At 53.0% G+C, this 17,606-nt stretch overlaps 1 protein-coding gene across 3 annotated transcripts in view; it reads left to right on the top strand.

Annotated features, from left to right (window-relative positions):
- Sipa1l3 (signal induced proliferation associated 1 like 3) overlaps positions 1-17,251 on the top strand; it is a 207,223-nt gene extending 189,972 nt beyond the window's left edge. For 2 of the 3 annotated variants that reach the window (XM_036187739.1, XM_036187749.1), the window contains 6 exons: positions 4,945-5,110; positions 5,750-5,990; positions 9,259-9,402; positions 12,999-13,134; positions 14,680-14,761; positions 16,378-17,251. In XM_036187739.1, the coding sequence (XP_036043632.1) occupies positions 4,945-5,110; positions 5,750-5,990; positions 9,259-9,402; positions 12,999-13,134; positions 14,680-14,761; positions 16,378-16,521 (913 nt within the window). In that variant the 3' untranslated portion in view covers positions 16,522-17,251. The remainder of the gene's footprint in view (positions 1-4,944; positions 5,111-5,749; positions 5,991-9,258; positions 9,403-12,998; positions 13,135-14,679; positions 14,762-16,377) is intronic. The other variant, XM_036187759.1, reaches the window with a different exon arrangement.
- The last annotated feature ends 355 nt before the right edge of the window (positions 17,252-17,606 follow it).

Below are 17,606 nucleotides of genomic sequence, written 5' to 3' on the forward strand. Positions count from 1 at the left end.
CCATGTGGGTGCTGGGAACTGAATCTGGGTCTTCTGAAAGAGCAGTGAGTGTTCTTAACCACTGAACCATCTGTCCAGGCCTGACTCGATGCTTTTATCTGTACCCTCCCATTTTATAAAGTTGCTTTGGGTTGGGTGGGAAGGGGCAGTATTTTATTTTCCAGAGCTCAAACCCAGGGCCTCATGCCTCCTAGGTAAGATCTTCTCTCTGCTGAGTTGCAGCTCAGCCATGGAGCTTTTAACTCACACTTTCCCTCAGCATCTCCAAATCATGACCTTGTCACTTACAGAGACTCTTGACTCATCCAACCCAGTTTTTCAGAAAATGCTGTTTTTGACTCCTTGAGTTTAGACACACTATCACAGAAATACAATGCTGTTGCTAGGGGCCAGGCTCAGTGGTAGAAATCTTGCCTTGCCTGCGCAAGGGTTCCAAGCCTAGCATGCCAATAAAAAACAAAAATCTCACCAGGTGTAGCGCACACAGCTCCCAGAGGCAGGAGAATCAGAGTCCTTCAGCCTGGACTACTTAATCACAGCACTTACCTCCCTGTCAGCCTTGGAGTTTCCCTCCACAAAGCCACCAGAATACTTTTTACCATGCCTACTCAATGTCTCTGCCTCCCTTTTCATCCACCCTGGTCATTGGTGTCTAACAATCCCATCAGGCCTTGTCTGAAGCTGGATGTCCCACTAGTGGAGTCCCACAAGGACACTGCACCAGCACAGGGGACACAGTCTGTGAGCCAGGCTTTGCTGCGCGGCCCTAAACCCTCCTGGCAACCCCACAGAGGGGGCCTTGTTCTTACGCCATTTCCCAAAGGCGCCATTCATACCTCACCCGACATCCCCAACTAGACAAGGCACAGCAAATCCAGGACCCAAACCAATGGCATCTCATCTCCCAGACTCAGGCAGGGGGACCCGAATACGAGATAGTGTCCTCCTCTTCTGAGAGAAACTTCTCAGAGGAAACAGACTGCCCTGTGTTCAGGCACACACTGTTGATGAAAGATGGTGTCAACTAAGGAAAGGCAGGCCATGTGCTGCAGAGGACAGAGCATCTGCCACAATGGGGTGTCATCGCTGGCTCTGGCCAACAGTTCTGCCTCAAAGATGGTCAGGCAAGCTTCATTTTGTCCACTTTGTCAATGAACTCTCAAGTGAGGGGTTCCCTTACTCAGCCACCAGAGGGATGAGGGGATAGGGGTCCACCACTGACTGCTCACCTCAGAACCCATCTCTTTAAACGGGAGGGGTGGTAATTTCCACTCTTTGGAGGCTATGATGACTTTTAGGGTCACCCCAAGTCTACAAGTAGAGAACGAGCTGGTGAAGGGTATGCCAGGCTGGGGCGGCCACACTGTGCCAGAGACACGGGGGCAGAGCATGCAGCCTTCCCTGCCTCGTAGCCTCTGCCTCCTTGGTGCCTATACCTTACACCTCAAAGGCTGACCTAGCTGAAAGGCTGGAACTACCTCACAGCGAGGGGGCTCTATGGCCAGAGACCCTATACAAGGTTACTGTAGCCATGTGAGCCTCTCCTCCAGAGTGCAGCCGCACACACTTACCGCTTCCCTCAGCACCATGGCATAGCATGTTATAAAGACATGTAGTTTTTTCAGGGCCAGCAACCCTGTCTGAGGGGCTGGGAATTCAGCACAGGAGGCCTCTAGAACAGCTCCTACTGACACCATAGGGTCTGCATCATATGAGTGACAGTCAGGAAGACAAGGCCCCGTCCCAGCTGAGGATCCAGGCGCGAACATCTGCATCCATGAAGAGGGATGACCATGGAGGGAAGCAGAGAAAATCATGGCATCAAGGAGCAGCCCAGGACCTGGGAGAGGGAGCGAGTGCTCGGGAGGTGCCAGTCTACCAGAGGTGCTACCTACAGCTGTAGTTAAGAATGTGGTCCCATGGGCCAGATGACTTACGTTCACATACAAGCTCCACAACACTGGTTTAGCCTCCAGGGAGTGCAGAGGACTGCCTGAGGAATGCACACTGTTACACATATGCCGCCAGCCACAGCCCAGCGCCCACATGCTGAGCTCTGCTTGTCTCGTGAGCAGGTCACTGTGTGGCTTACAGCCGGCGGACATGCCTTGCACAAGTGTCTTCAGTTTACTGGTTTCCCCAGCTATGAGACAGTAATGCCTGTGCACTGAAGTAGTGTGAGGGTTCAGTGGGCTTTGGGTGCTGGAGTCCAGTGGTTAACCATGGTTTCCAGGCTCCCTTCTGACTTGGGTTCAGCAACCCCGAACTCCAGCTCAGTGCCACCCAGAAAGGAACCACAGGAGCCTCTCCTTGGGCACCAGTTCCACACAAACAGTAAGAACTATCCATACCTTTTCCCATTGGCTACTGCCAGCCATGTTGGCAGAACCCTCAGCCCTGCCAGGCTGACGGCCATACTAATTAGCTTAATTAACCTGGTCCCACGGGAGGCACCCCATTTGGAGGCCAGAGCATCACATTGGCTGGGATGGCCCACAGCCACGCCTGACTCACTGCTTGCCTGCACTTGCGCCCTGTCTGCCACAGGAAGAACTGCCTCTGCTAGAGAACTGTGTGCACAGCTTCCTCTTCTGTTTTTCAGTTTTTTAAATTATTATATGTGTATGGGTATTTTGCTGGCATAATATGTGTTTGCACCACATGTATGTAGTACCTGTAGAGGCCAGAAAGGACGTCAGATCCCCTGGAACTGTAGTTAGAGATATTTTTAAGCCTCCATGTGGGTTCTGGGAATCTAGCTAGAATCCTCTGGAAGAGCAGCCTGAGCTCGTAACCACTGAGCTGTCTCTACAACTCCAGAGCATCCTTTGTGGTTGTTCTTTTTCTGATGGAATTAAACCACAGCATGGCAAAATCTGAGTTTAGCTAGTGTGGACAAATCAGTTATGTCTAGGAGTGCTGGACAGATCTGTAAGCATGATGCTTTCTTTCAGATATGTTTTGAAAGGTAAAATACAGAAGGTAGAAAATTAAATACTGCAGAATGTCTAAGGTTTTGGTTTGGTTTCGTTGTTGGGGATTTTGCTTGTTTTACTTGAGGGGGTTGTTAGGTTTATTTGGAGGTGGTGGTGGTGGTGGGTGGTGTGTGTGTGTGTGTGTGTGTGTGTGTGTGTGTGTGTGTGTCACACACACATCTACATACCCATGTTCACATGTATGCTCTAGTGCAAACACATGTGTCATGTGCATGCCACAGCAGGCCTGTGAAGGTCAGAGGACAGCTTTCCAGAGTGCGTTCTTGCCTTCCACTGTGGACTCCAAGAATGGGGCTGTCAGCCCTTCATAGCAAACACTTCACCACTGAGGCAGGACCTCACGCAGCCCAAGTCGTCTGGAACTTGGTGTGTTGCTGAAGATGACCTGATCCCACTCCTTTGGCCTTCTCAGTGCTGGGGTCACAGACGTGTGTTGCCATGGCCAACGTTATAGAAGGCATACCAGTGCAAAGCTCTCTTCCCTCCTAGTCCCGGAGTCCCCTCCACAAAAGCAGCCACTGATTGATTTCTTCTGCATCCTTCCAGACATGTGCTGAACGTGACCCTGCACATGTAACCACATGGTTACATGTGCATCTCATGCTCCACACCCTCCCTTTTTTGAAATGTATGTGGATGGGGGTTTTGCCTGCATTTTCATATGTGCACCATGTGCATGCCTGGTGCCTGCAGGGTTCAGAAGAATAGTTACAGGTCGTTGTAAGCCACTGTGTGGGTGCTAGGAACCAAACATGGGTCCTCTGAAAGGGCAGCAAGTGCTCCTCACTGCTGAGCCCTCTCTTCAGTAATCCCCTCCCCCCCATTTTTTGAGTCTTTTATTACTGTTGTTTGAAATTACCACTGTATAGGGTAGCCTTAACCTCAGAGTCCCCCACCTCAGCCTCCCGAATGCTTGGTACGGGAGTGTGCGGCACACGTGGAGTCTCCGGAATGCTCCTCGCTCCCTCTTGTCTGTCAACACAGTTACCAGCTGTACTTGTGTTTCTGCTTTTTCCCTTCCTGTCTTCTGGCAATGGCTTCATAGTAGGGCATAGAAAATGGCCTTGTACTTAAGAGCCATGGTGTGGCTTTTCCACCAATCCTAACTTAGAGCCTAGCTTAGAGCTAGGTGCTGAGCCACCAGCTGGCCAGTGTTAGGTCCTAACATGCACATGTCGGGAGGATGGGGGTGGGTGGCAGGGCTCACGAGGGCAGGCATGTGAGAGGTGAGCACATCCCTCACAAGAGTGATGGGGTATCCCAGAAAGCCCTCACCTTAGGAACTCAGGGAGGTCAGGTGGGGTTTCCTGTCATATCACATCCCCTATACCTCAGGGTTCTGAGGCCACCATCCTAAGCTCGGCCTCCCACTCCAGAAGGCAGATGGGAAGCAGGGGCCGCTCTCCTCCTCTTTCCCATGCTGACCCACTGCTCTGTCTCCACAGCTCTCCAGAATACAGAGGTAGGCTCCCCAAAAGCAACCATAAATCTGTACTGTGCTCACAAGTCTCACGCGTCTGTCCCAGTCTCCTCCTAGACCTCATCTCTTCTCAGTCTCAACATGCTCCTTTTCCACCTGGAATGTTCTTCTCTGTGGACTCCTCCCTCGATGGCCCTCCCCACCCCGATGTCAGCCCTCAGAAGAGTACTTCCAATCTCCGTCCCTCCACCCAGCCTTGTTTGCTTCAAAACATGTTTCTGTCTCATTCATAGGGTCCACTTTGTTCACCTGCCTAGAATCCGCCCCCTCCTGCAGGTGGCTCTGAGGTCCCTGCCTGCTGTACCACAGCCCTTGGAATAGGCCCGTTCAGGCAGGTTCCCAGCACAGGTGATGAGTGCAGAGCCAGGTGACATAGAGGAGGCACCGTCACTTGATGGTGGTGGCTGGTCTTCCCCAGTCCGGATGGCCCTGGGAAGCAGCTGAAGGCCCTCTGACTTCTTGTTCCAGGCAGGCGGACACCAACGCAAAGAATGTCTTCGGTCAGCCTCGGTTGAGGGCATCCCTGCGAGACCTCCGGTCCCCACGGAAGAACTACAAGTCAACCATCGAGGATGATCTGAAGAAGCTCATCATCATGGACAACCTGGGGCCAGAGCAGGATCGGGACACAGGGGTGCGTGGCTGCTGGCCTCGGGACGGTTTGGGAGGGGCGGTGTTCTGTCGTGTCCCCAGCCTTTGGTGTCTCCTGGCCCTGCTGGGGTGTGCAAGTGAGGGTCTCTTGTTCCTCATGGACAGAACCAGGACTTAAGCCACTGGGAAAGGCCCCGGAGCCCCAGTTGAGAGCACAGGAAGCATGTGCAGGGTGGGCTCCCACTGTCCAAAGACAGACCAAAGCAGCAGGCACTATGGTGCCTCCATGGCCCCTGCCTCTCCCTCATTGCCAGGCAGGCAGTCTAGGGGAATCAAGACATCCCTTCACAAAGCACTGAGGCACACGCCTGTGACTGCAGTCCTCAGGAGACTGAGGCAGGGGAATCACATATTCTAGGCCAGCCTGGATTACATGACTAGCAGAGACCGTGTCTGAAAAGAAAAGACATGTACAATCCAGTGGTAAAGTGCCGATATAAGGCTACAGTGGAGGCTAGGCTCAGAAGCCATGGGCTGGGGAGCCCTGGGGGGAATGTCTAGTGTTGTGACCGGTAAGGGTACAGAAGTGGATAGTGGGTGAGAAAGAACTTGCCAACAAGCCCCCCAGGACAGGAGCCACAAGCCCGGCCCACCAACGCCTTGTCCCGCCCTGTCTTGGCAGCAGTCCCCCCAGAAGAGCCTGCAGCGGACGCTGTCGGATGAGAGCCTGTGCAGCGGGCGCCGGGAGCCCAGCTTTGCCAGCCCGGCCAGCCTGGAGCCTGGCCTGCCCAGCGATGTGCTCTTCACCAGCACCTGCGCCTTCCCCTCCAGCACACTGCCCGCCCGCCGCCAGCACCCCCACCCACCCAGCGGGGCACCCAGCACCATTCCAGCCACTGGCAATGGCTTCCCAGAGAAGAAATGTGAGCCTGGGCGTTCTGGGGCTGCAGGTCCCCCAGGGCTGGGAGTGGGGTGCATCACAGGTGGGAGGCACCTGGTGGTCCTATATGGCCAGTCATGTGAGGGAAAGGGTGCACAGGTGCTCCAGGGGCCCTCAAGGAGCAAATATTGCTGGCCAAACACTGGGTCACCTGAGGCCAGAGGAAATCAGCTTCCCCAAGGACAGGGGCTTACATCCATGCTCCCCAGCCTCCTGCTCGCACCAGCCTCCCTGCACCCCGCCAGCCTCCCTGCTCCCACCTAAATATCCCATTTTTCTGAACATTTACTTAATAACCCTACTTCCCCAACTTCCCCAAATATGCCATGCTTGGGTGCGGGGGCAGCCCTGGGTGAGACTTATCCACCTGTTTATTTCATCTAGCAGGTATTTATTGAGTATGCCCTGTAAGTGGGGTACTGGTACATCATCTCCTGAAAAAGCCATGGTGTAGCCAGCATGCTGACACATCTGTAATTCTAGCACTTGGAGGTAGGAGGGTCATGAGTTTCAGGCCAGCCTAGGATGGTAAGCAAGACCTATCTTGATTGAAAAAGAAAAAATGGCAAAGCAGCTAAGGCTGTACTCTGCGAGCCCTGATCTCACATCTGACGAGCAGTGGATACAACCCTGCTCACTTCAGCGAACCCCATCCAGACACACTGGAGGCTGGCTGTTCTTTGTTTTAGTATTGGATGGTTGATTTGAGACAGAGTGTCACTATGTAGCCCTGGCCAACCTGGGACTCACTCTGTAGACCAAGCTGGCCTGGAACTTACAGAGATCCTCCTGCCTCAGCTTCCTGAATGCAAAGTGCTGGGGTTTTAAGCCATCACTCCTGGCCACCTTCCAAAACTCCTCCTTCTAGAAGTGGTGTGTGTGCTGGAGGGAGGTGGGGGGTGCAGCCTGGTCTTGAGAGTGTCAGGAAATGTGTGGCATACCTTTCTCTCTCTCTCTCTCTCTCTCTCTCTCTCTCTCTCTCTCTCTCTCTCTCTCTCTCTCTCTCTCTCCCCCTTTGGTTTTTCAAGACAGGGTCTCTCTGTGTAGACCAGGCTGGCCTCAAACTCCAAGATCCACCTGCCTCTGCCTCCCAAATGCTGGGATAAAAGGCGTGCACCACCACCACCCAGCTATGCACGCCTTATTTTCTAAAATCTGGACTGTCTTGAGTTTAGAAGTGTTCTGTGCCTAGGATTTCAGCTTAGGGGTCGTGTCCCCACATCATCTAGACATGAAGCCCCCTGTATCTCTCCCACTTTATGGGGAGTGAGATAAAGGAAATTCTTGGACTCTTTTAAGGGTGCCATCTCATCCCTTAAAATCTTCTTGCAGGGTTGGGGATTTAGCTCAGTGGTAGAGCCTTTGCCTAGCAAGCGCAAGGCCCTGAGTTCAATCCTCAGCTCCAAAAAAAAAAAAAAAAAATCTTCTTGCAGTAGCCAAGTATGGGGGAGCACACCTAGTATCCTAGCACTTTGGGGGTGAAAGCAGGAAGGCCCAGGCCGGACAGAGTTCAGGGTTGGCCTCAACTGCACCATGAATTCAAAGCCAGCTTGGTCTAATGAAACTTTGCCTCGAAAAAGCTAGTAAAATTTTTAATCCAACCGTGCCGCCTCACAGTCCTTGCCTTGGTGTTGTGAGGCTTTTAGCCCCAGCCCTATTCCCCACAGATCGCTGTGTTCTTCCGGTCCTCTTCCTTCAGGCCTGACAGTCACTGCTTTTTCTTAGAGTCCCCCATGCTCCAGGCTGATCTTCCTGCCCACCAACAGAGCACCCCAGACACCCCTTGGCACTAGCACACAGCCATGTCTCCATGCTTCCTAAGTCCACCCTTGTCTCCTGCCTCCGCCCTCAGCCTCGATCCCCTGTATCGTCTGAATCTTAGATGGTCTTTTAATTAAAAAAAAAAAAAAAACCAGAGCTAGATATCAGGGTGAAAGCTGAAAGATCAGAGAAGAACAGCCAGCCACCAGTTCTTACCTCTAAAAATCCTCAGCCTACAGACAGTAAGTTCCTGTTTCCTCGCGCCTTATATACCTTTCTCTGCCCTGCCATATGACTTCCTGGGATTAAAGGCATGTGTGCTTCCCAAGCAAAGGCATGAGATCTCCAGTGCTAGGATTAAAGGTGTGTCCACAACTGCCTGGCTCTATTTCTCTCCTATACTGGATCAATTTCATGTAGTCCAGTATGCCCTTAAAAATCACAGAGATCCAGACTGTCTCTGCCTCCCGAGTGATAGGATTAAGGGTGTGTGCCACCACTGCCTGACCTCTATATCTAATCTAATGACTGGCTCGGTCCTCTGATCCTCAGGCAAGTTTATTAGGGTACACAATATATCACCACAACTCTGGCTGCTCCGACCTGGGGCCTGGCACACAGGACATGCTCAGTGCAAACCAGAAGAAGCTGAGAGAGTACTGTGCATGTAGGTCCAGAGAACAGGCAGATTGGAGCCCCTTCCTCCATCTCTGCCACACTCTCTCCATCTGGACCCAGCTTCCCTCCCCTCTGCCTGTCAAACCCCGCCCACTCACACTGACCACTCTGCCTTGTCTCCCCGTTACGGCCCCATTCGCTCTGGGTGTCTTCCCCTTTGGACCAGGAATATCCTGCAGACAAGGCCTAGCAGCCTCTGTTGGTGAGGCTTCTGCCTTACAGAAACATCTTAAAATACCAGGGATGCTGAGTGTTGCGTTGGGAACAAATCTGGAGCTGATTACAAAGCCCTTGATGGGCCCTAAGTCTTTACAAGACCTGCAATGGGACTGTCAGGACATTTTCCTGTCCTCCAGCATGCTGTGGGGCAGCCAGGCATCCTGTCCACACATCCCAGGAGTAGCCTGCACACCTCTTCAGGAGGGACCGTATGCGTCAGGTGGAAGACGCAGTCTTCATGGTGACTGAATGAAGGCTTGTCACTTCTCTGACTTACCTCCTTCTGCTCCTGAGCCACCTGGGCTGCCTTGTTGTTTCTTGAACCTCGGGGACTTCATGTGACTGTCCATAGGAATGCTTTTCTCTCGGGTCTCTCCCATTGCAGAGCATTGCTGTAAGGTCACCTCAGTAACACCTCCCCTGGTCCCATATAGAAAGCTGCCCACACAGACATCCAGCATTGCAGTGCCCTGGCCCTGCTGAAGCCTCTCCCTGATGTGTACCTCATGGGAACAGTGTGAAATATCTGTATTTCTGTCCCTTTCATGCTGCCATGCTCACTCACCTCCGTGTCTCCACTTTTTCCTACATAGCTGCCATCTCAACCTCGGAGCTCTCACTGGCTGATGGACGGGACCGGCCCCTACGACGGCTTGACCCTGGAATGATGCCGCTACCAGACACGGCTACTGGCCTTGAGTGGTCCAGCCTGGTGAACGCTGCCAAGGCCTATGAAGGTAGGTAGGCTCCACCCGGCCTCCCTGCTCCTCGGTGGCCATTGTTCTGGGAGGATTGCTGGAGGCCCTGTGAATCTGCTGGACCTCACACCTGGGTTCCAGAGTCACAGAGTGAAGTGAAAACTTTGTGTTGTCATTTTCTAACCATGCAACCAAAAACAGGTGACCTCTTCTGATCCCCCACTCCTTGGTCTAACTGAAGGAGATTCCTCACCAACTGCCTGGGGCTACATAATGGTTTAGGAAATACTGCATATGAAAAAGTGAACCCACAGCAGCAAGGTGGTGGCGCACGCCTTTAATCCCAGCACTCGGGAGGCAGAGGCAGGTGGATCTCTGTGAGTTTGAGGCCAGCATGGTCTGCACATTGAGTTCTAGGACAGCCAGGGCTACACTGAGAAATCCTGTCTTGAACTTCCCCACCCACCCCCAAAAAGGTGGCCCCAGAGCAAGCTCTCCACAAACAGTGCCCTATTGAAGGCCGCGTAAGACCCATCTGGAAAAAAAAAAAAGCCAAGCATGATAGCCTGATCTACAAAACAAGTTTCAAGATAGCCAGGGCTATGTAGAGAGACCCTGTCTTGAAAAAAAAAAAGTCCTAGTTGAGCAGTCAGAATACAGGTGATACTTGTAAACTCAGCAAACTGAGTAGGACGCAGAATGCTAGCCCACTACTCTGCCGTCTGGAGCTGATGATAGAGCTCTGGCATCATGTCCCACCTTCGCAGGCAGTACAGAAGAAAGACACAAACCTTACATCATTCTTGTGCACTGAGGTCTTTGCCAGAGCCTCGGCCCAGGGCCATGCTTTGCCGCGGCAGTAAACGGGGTATGGAGCCAGTGGGCCCAACTCAGATGGGGTTTGTGAGCTGGTAAACGCTCCTGTTTAAGGCCCTGTGTTGTTTTTTGCTTGGTTGGTCTGGTTTGGTTTTTTGAGACATGGTTTCTCTGTGTAGCCTTGGCTGTCCTGGAACTCGCCCTATAGACCAGGCTGGCCTCGAACTCACAGAGATCCATCTGCCTCTGCCTCCCAAGTGCTGGGACTAAAGGTGTGTACTGCCACCACCTAGCTATAAGACCCTGGGTTTGATCCCCAATGCTGAATGAACAATTGAATGAATGGGTTTATTTGTTCATTTGTTTTAGATAGGTCTCATGTAGCCCAGGCTGGCCTTGTTCCTTCCTGTGTCCATCTACCAACCACTAGAATTATAAGTGTGTGCCATTATGCCCAGCTTAGAATTCCCCAGCCTGACCTCAGCCTGGTCCTCCTGCCTCAGCCTCTCCAGGGCTAGGATTCCAGGGATGTGGCCTCACGTCTGACCTGGCCCACAGGAATAAATAGCCTCTCCACCCAACCTGGACTACATCATCACATGACCTGTGTAACTAGGTAGATATCACTCCTGCCAACCTCTGTCTGAAGGGCCATAGCAGGGAAGCAACAACAGTTTTGATGTTAAATGGGACTTCCGTGGGCTGTTTTCATTTACTTTTTTTTTTTTTTTTTGGATGGTGCTAGGAGTGTACCACCTAGCAGTAGTCCCAGGCATTGGGCTTCATGTCCCCACTACCCGGCAGTGTCACAGTGTTAGACCAAGAAGTACTTGGATCCTTGACATTGGGAGGGCGAGTGAGCAGTGGGGACAGGACCAGACCTAAAAAACCGGAGCTCAGCAGGCTGGCTCCCAGCAGAGGAAGTACCACATGGTTGACAAGAGACCAGAGCCTACCGCCTACGTGTGATCCCCAGCTTGGCCTGTGAGGAGCTTTGTGACAAGCCATTAACCCCTCATGCCTCACTTGCTCATCTATAAAATATCTCTCTGCCCCACAAGTTGTGAGTATTAGATGAATTTGTACTCATGAAAGTGCTTAAGAACCACTGCAGTGCAGAGATGAGCCCCTGCCTGGAACCCCCCAGTGAGGGGCTGGGGTGTGGCTCAGTGGTAGAGCCCCTGCCTAGAATCCCCAGTGAGGGGCTGGGGCGTGGCTCAGTGGTAGAGCCCCTGCCTAGAATCCCCTAGTGAGGGGCTGGGGTGTGGCTCAGTGGTAGAGCCCCTGCCTGGAACCCCCAGTGAGGGGCTGGGGTGTGGCTCAGTGGTAGAGCCCCTGCCTAGAATCCCCAGTGAGGGGCTGGAGTGTGACTCAGTGGTATAGCCCCTGCCTAGAACCCCCAGTGAGGGGCTGGGGTGTGGCTCAGTGGTAGAGCCCCTGCCTAGAATCCCCCAGTGAGGGGCTGGGGTGTGGCTCAGTGGTAGAGCCCCTGCCTAGAATCCCCCAGTGAGGGGCTGGGGTGTGACTCAGTGGTAGAGCCCCTGCCTAGAATCCCCAGTGAGGGGCTAGGGGTGTGGCTCAGTGGTAGAGCCCTGCCTAGAATCCCCCAGTGAGGGGCTGGGGTGTGGCTCAGTGGTAGAGCCCCTGCCTAGAATAGTTATGATATACTTATACTGTAGTATGAGCTTTAATAGCTTTTGTGAGTTTCTGAAGGCTTCTGGATGTTCACAGCCCCAGATCTGAGAGCCAGGAAGAGCACAGGAGGGCCTTGGAGGCTGTGCTCTCTGTGTGTGCTCTGAGCCTGCCTGAGACACATAGCAAGATCCTGTTTAAAATCTTTGGACTCTGGGCTGGAGAAATGGCTTACTGATTAAGAAAACTTGCTACTCTTCCAGAGAATCTGAATTTGGTTCCCAGCACCCACTCTGGGCAGCTCACATCCGCATGTAATTCCTCCTCCAGGGGAATCTAATATACTCTCTGGTTCCACAGGCACCCACACATATGGCATACACACACACACACACACACACACACACACACACACACACACACACGCATGCGCGCGCATGCATTCATGCATGCACATTTAATTAAAAATAAGGGGTTTTTTTGTTTTTTGTTTTTTTGTTTTCCGAGACGAGGTTTCTCTGTGTAGCTTTGCGCCTTTCCTGGAACTCACTTGGTAGCCCAGGCTGGCCTCGAACTCACAGAGATCTGCCTGGCTCTGCCTCCCGAGTGCTGGGATTAAAGGCATGCGCCACCACCGCCTGGCTAAAAATAAGTTTTAAAAAGAAAAAAAAAGGGCTGGGAGCCAGTGTTGCAAACCTTTAATCCCAGCACTCAGGAGGCAGAAGCAGGCAGATCTCTGAATTCCAGGACAGCCAGGGCCACACAGAGAAGCCCTGTCTCAAAAAGACCAAAAGAAAGGAAGACACCATTAGAACAACACGGACAACTTTAGGAACCCAGGCTTGATGGTACACACCTATAATTACAGCACCCAGACGCCTGAAACAGGAGGGTCACCAGGGGTTTGAGGCCAACCTGAGCTACAGAATGACACCCCGATTAAAAACACAAAGCCAAACACGGTAGCTCATGCCTGAAATCCAAGCATCCAACAGGCTGAGACAGGAGAATCACCGAGTTCAAGGCCAACCAGGGACTACAGAGTGAGACCCTGCCTCAGAGAGGGGTCAGCAGGTGGGGGCCGGAAGGAGACCGGGGTTTGCAGGCAGAGACATCAGCCGAGGGGAAGCTAAGGCCGGCCGGCCCCACCCGGAAGGACTCAGTCCCTTCTCTCTCGTTCCCGGCAGTGCAACGGGCCGTCTCACTCTTCTCTCTAAATGACCCAGCCCTGAGCCCAGATATCCCTCCTGCACACAGTCCTGTCCACAGCCACCTGAGCTTGGAGAGGGGCCCCCAGACTCCTAGGACAACCCCCACCATGAGGTGAGTTTCTGTAGAAACACTGGGGTCCATCACCTGAGGGTCCAGCAGGCAGCATGTGTGCACAAAGCGGGGTGGTGCTTCGGGTCACCCTTTGTCCCAGGGCAGGAGGTCCCTTTGTCCCTTGCCTGATGGCTAGAGTTGTTATACCGGCCATGCCAGGGGACCAGCGGTGGCCAGGTAGACTCTGCCCCTACCCAGGATAATGGGTCAGCAGATCCATCATACTTGCAGCTTTGAACCATGCTCCAGAGCGTTCCCCAGCCCCCCAGCTCTCTGCCTCCCATCCCCATCTGTCTGTTGCTTGGTCCCCTCCTCTGTGGCTCCTCCAGTGATGCAGACTGGCCCCTGACATCACATTTCACCCTCTTTACATTGCTGGGCATAGACGGAAATCTCATCATCCCATGGATGGTAAGGCACATCTCCACCCTCCCTCGTGAGGAGGGAGAACAAGGAGACAAGGTCCACTCTGTCATCTCACCGGCCTCTCCAACTGAATGCAGTGAATTTGAGTGCTCATACTCAACAGAAAGGGAAAACTGGCAGAGAAAGCCTTAAGGACCGTGCCTCCCACAGGGGACTTAGCAGGGCACTCCCAGCATCTGCATATGCTGCCCACAAGGCTCTACTTGCCACAGGCCTGCACAACACTTAGTTTTACTGGAAGCCTTTTTTAAGGAAAATTTTGGTATATATTTTTTATCTTTACACCCTAGTTGGTCTTAGACCTTGACTGCCATCAGAAGTGTGGGCCTCCATAGTTACAGAAAACAGGAGCTACAGTTCAAGAGGCTTTGGGGGCCTGTGGCCCTTGGGCCCACTCCTGCACTTTGCCCTCCCACCTCCCTGTGTACCTGGAGCTCCCTGAGATGAGGACCAGGGAGGGGAGGAAAAGAGGAGAGTCAGGAGGACCCAGCAGCCTCACCTCCCTTCCCCCAAACCCTCCAAGTATAAGAGCCCGAAGCATCTTTAGCCTCAGTTCTATGCAAGGAAGTACCACCTGCTTCCACAATGCCAGGCAGACTTGGGGCTGGAAGACTCCCCACAGCTAGAACCCAGGCCATGGGTCCCAGCCCCAGCACTTGGGTGGGCGGTGTCCTCTGCCTCAGCCTGGGCTTCCTGTTCTGTAGCAGCCATGTGGTGGGTTTACAGGCCACAGGCGGCCGGAAGTTCCGTTAGACTGACACATTGGAGTAAGGTAGCCTCAGTTCCATCCTCACTGATGTGCTGTTGTCTGTTGGCCCACCCTGGACCCTAGGCTTGGGATGGACTCAGTCTGCACTGCTAACCAGGTAACACATTAAGTGAGTTCTTCCTATCTCATGAGTACACCAACAAGTTCTTCCCAAAGTCACACGCCCCTTCTTGGTCCAAGGGTGCGAAGGGGACTGACTCTGGCTTCCCCACAGAGCTGCTCATCTGTGCCTTGCAACCCTGGACTTTCAGAGACCAGAGGGCCTGTATCCCAATCTCTCCAGCTGTGAGGAAGAGGCCTCCCCAGAGGCTGGCAGGCCTCAGAACTGACCTGATCCCTTGTCTTTCCAGTGAGGAGCCACCCCTGGACCTGACAGGCAAGGTGTACCAGCTGGAGGCCATGCTAAAGCAGCTTCACACAGACCTGCAGAAGGTGAGGCGGATGGCGTGCTCCCCTGCCCCTGCTCTGGAAGGCCGCAGGAGACTGAAAAATCTAGCAAGCATAGAGAAGCTTGGCATGTAGCTCAGTTGGTAGAGTGCAGAAGGTCTAGCCTTCCATTCCTAACATGGCCTACACTGGGCACTCAGGTCCTGGAGGCAGGAAAACCAGAACTTCAGGGTCATCCTCAGCTACATAGTGAACTTGTAGTCAGCCTGAGATACATGAGATCATATCTTTAAATTATAAATATAAATGTGACATCAAAGGGAGAATGGTAGTGTAGGTTATAGGTCACTCATGCAGCAGGAGTCTGCAGCCAGTTGAAATAAGAAGTTTAGTTAGGTCTCATAGCATCTATGTAATAAGCCAGGCATCTCACATGTCTATAACCCCAGCTCTGTGTGGGGCAGAGACTAGAGGGTCACAGGGGCAATTGCTGGCTGCCAGCCAATCCAAGAAAATCATAGCCACAGGTTCAGGGAGAGACCTTGCCTCAAAGAAACAGGTGGAGATTGATAGAGGAGGACACCTGGCACCCTTTCCACACACATGCATTTGTACACACACCTGCACATACACACGTATGTAAATAAGAAAATAAGTTAAAAAAGATAAATAGTAGTTTATAAACTGACTAGCACACAAGACAAAGCCAATAACTTTAGTAAGAAATAGTCCAGAATGGCCCTAATCCTCCTGCCTCAGATTCCCCATTGCTGGGATTACAGATGTGCCTCCACACCTGGCTTCATGACCTTTTTAAGATAGTCTTCCCAAGTGGTGGTAGCACATGCCTTTAATCCCAGCACTTGGGAGACAGAGGCAGGCAAATCTGTGAGTTGGAGGCTAGCCTGGGCTACAGAGTGAGACCCAGGACAGCCTGGACCACACAGCTAGTTCTGTGTGGAAGGACAGACACTAAGGACACTCCAGCTGTATTTGTTGCATCTGTGCACCCATCTAAGGGTGTAGAGGGAATGAGGAGAAACAAGATTGGAGAAGGCTTTACTTGCTTAAATATTTGGGGTAATTCAAGGCAGGAGCACCTCAGCAGTAAGTCCTCAATACAGAAACCAGACCCTAGTTCAGATCCCCACCCCAATATTTAATGCTGTGTGGCCTTGACATTCCTGTCTTAGGATGTCATATCACCCTCAGGAGAGCAGAGCCTGCTCAGACAGCCTTGCTGTGGTGAGGCTTGGCTTTTTCTTCCAGAAGGTGACAGCCCTCCAAAGGCTTGATGGCTGTGGGGGTGGGGTGGGACAGTAACATATCGGAGGATCACTTCAAACTGTGAGTGCTTGTGTACGCCTGCAGTCCCAGTGATGGGGAGGCCAAGACAAGAGGATTGCAAAGTTGAAGTCAGCCCGAGCTCCATAGTCATATTAAGACCCTGTCTAAAAAGATACACTACTTCAAAGGCTTTCCAAACTGCCTGTCAGAGTTGAGGCCAGGACATGAAGGAACTTGCCCAGGGTTGTCCATCTGGATAGACAGTTGGGATTTGAACCCTTGCAGGCAGGCCTGTCTGGCCCCAATAGCTGTGGCCTGTTCCTGTTGTGTGCACTACCGGGCCACAGAACCTAACCCAGCCCTTTTGCCCCCAGGAGAGGCAGGACAAGGTGGTGCTGCAGTCGGAGGTGGCCAGCCTTCGGCAGAACAACCAGCGACTGCAGGAAGAGTCGCAGGCCGCCAGCGAGCAGCTGCGCAAGATGGCCGAGCTCTTCAGCAGGGAGAAGAAGGAACTCTGAGGCACCCCGGGCTCTGCCCCGGCCTCCCCTAGCGGGCTTCTGGTTGAGGGGTGACAGGCCATCCAGCCACAGCCCCGCACCCACTGCTCCGCCCCACAACTCAGGAGCCCCAGGCGCAGTGAGCTAGCTTGGCTGGTCTCAGGCCCTCTCGGCTGCTCCCTGTGGCCCTGCAGGCCCTGTAGCCTGTCCCTAGGACCCAGCTGCCTGGGGCTGTGATGGCGGGAGGGGCCCAGGAGCCCCTGCACAAGAACTGTGGAACAAAATGGGCCCTTTCATCCTCCACTCCCTGATGGTCCAGGGCTCCTCTGTCCCTCCCCAGTGCGCTGGCTCCAGACAGCATGGACATCACCCTCTGAGTTCCCTTCCATACAGAAACCAGGAGCACTTTCATAGAGTTTAAATTATTTTCCTGGGGCCACAGAATGGACAGGAACCCCTAGCATCCAGATCCACTCCTTTGAGAAACCCTGTTTGTACAGTTAAGACTGTTTCTATGATCATTTTCTACCAGCTCCTCTCCAGCAGCCACAGGCTCCTCTGCCTTCAGCTACTGATCCGCCAGCCGTGGGCTCCTCCCCTAGCACAACTAGGCCATTGCCTCCCACCCCAGAGGCAGCAAGGAGCCCCAGGACAGGGCTGAAGCACAGCCTTCACCTCTCTGGCCCTCTTTTCTTTCTCAAGTCTCCCTGGCCACACTCCAGCCCCAGAGGCCAACAGACACACTCACTGTGCTCCGGGGAGCACTCAGTGCAAGCCCCAGAGACGCTGATTCTCCAAAGGCAATAAGGGGCAGCTCAGTCTGGGTCTATGCTGCTCACCCAGGAAACACAAATTCCCCTTTCTTTCTTCTTTAAAAACAAACAGAAAAGAATATATATATATATTTATTTTTTCATGTAGAGTTGTGCCGGAACAAGTTTGAATGGCCACGATCTGTGGATTCCCCAACCCCAGGGTCAAGACATGTCCCCACGGACTGGGGGTCAGTGTGAGGACCCAGAGGGATATGGGGGTGGCAGGCAGGGAGCAGTTGGCAGCGTGGATTGGACCCAGAGCCATGGCTAAATGGCCCAGCCCTCAGCCAG

This window comes from Onychomys torridus, chromosome 1, assembly GCF_903995425.1.
Source record: "Onychomys torridus chromosome 1, mOncTor1.1, whole genome shotgun sequence".
Taxonomy (NCBI): Eukaryota; Metazoa; Chordata; class Mammalia; order Rodentia; family Cricetidae; genus Onychomys; species Onychomys torridus.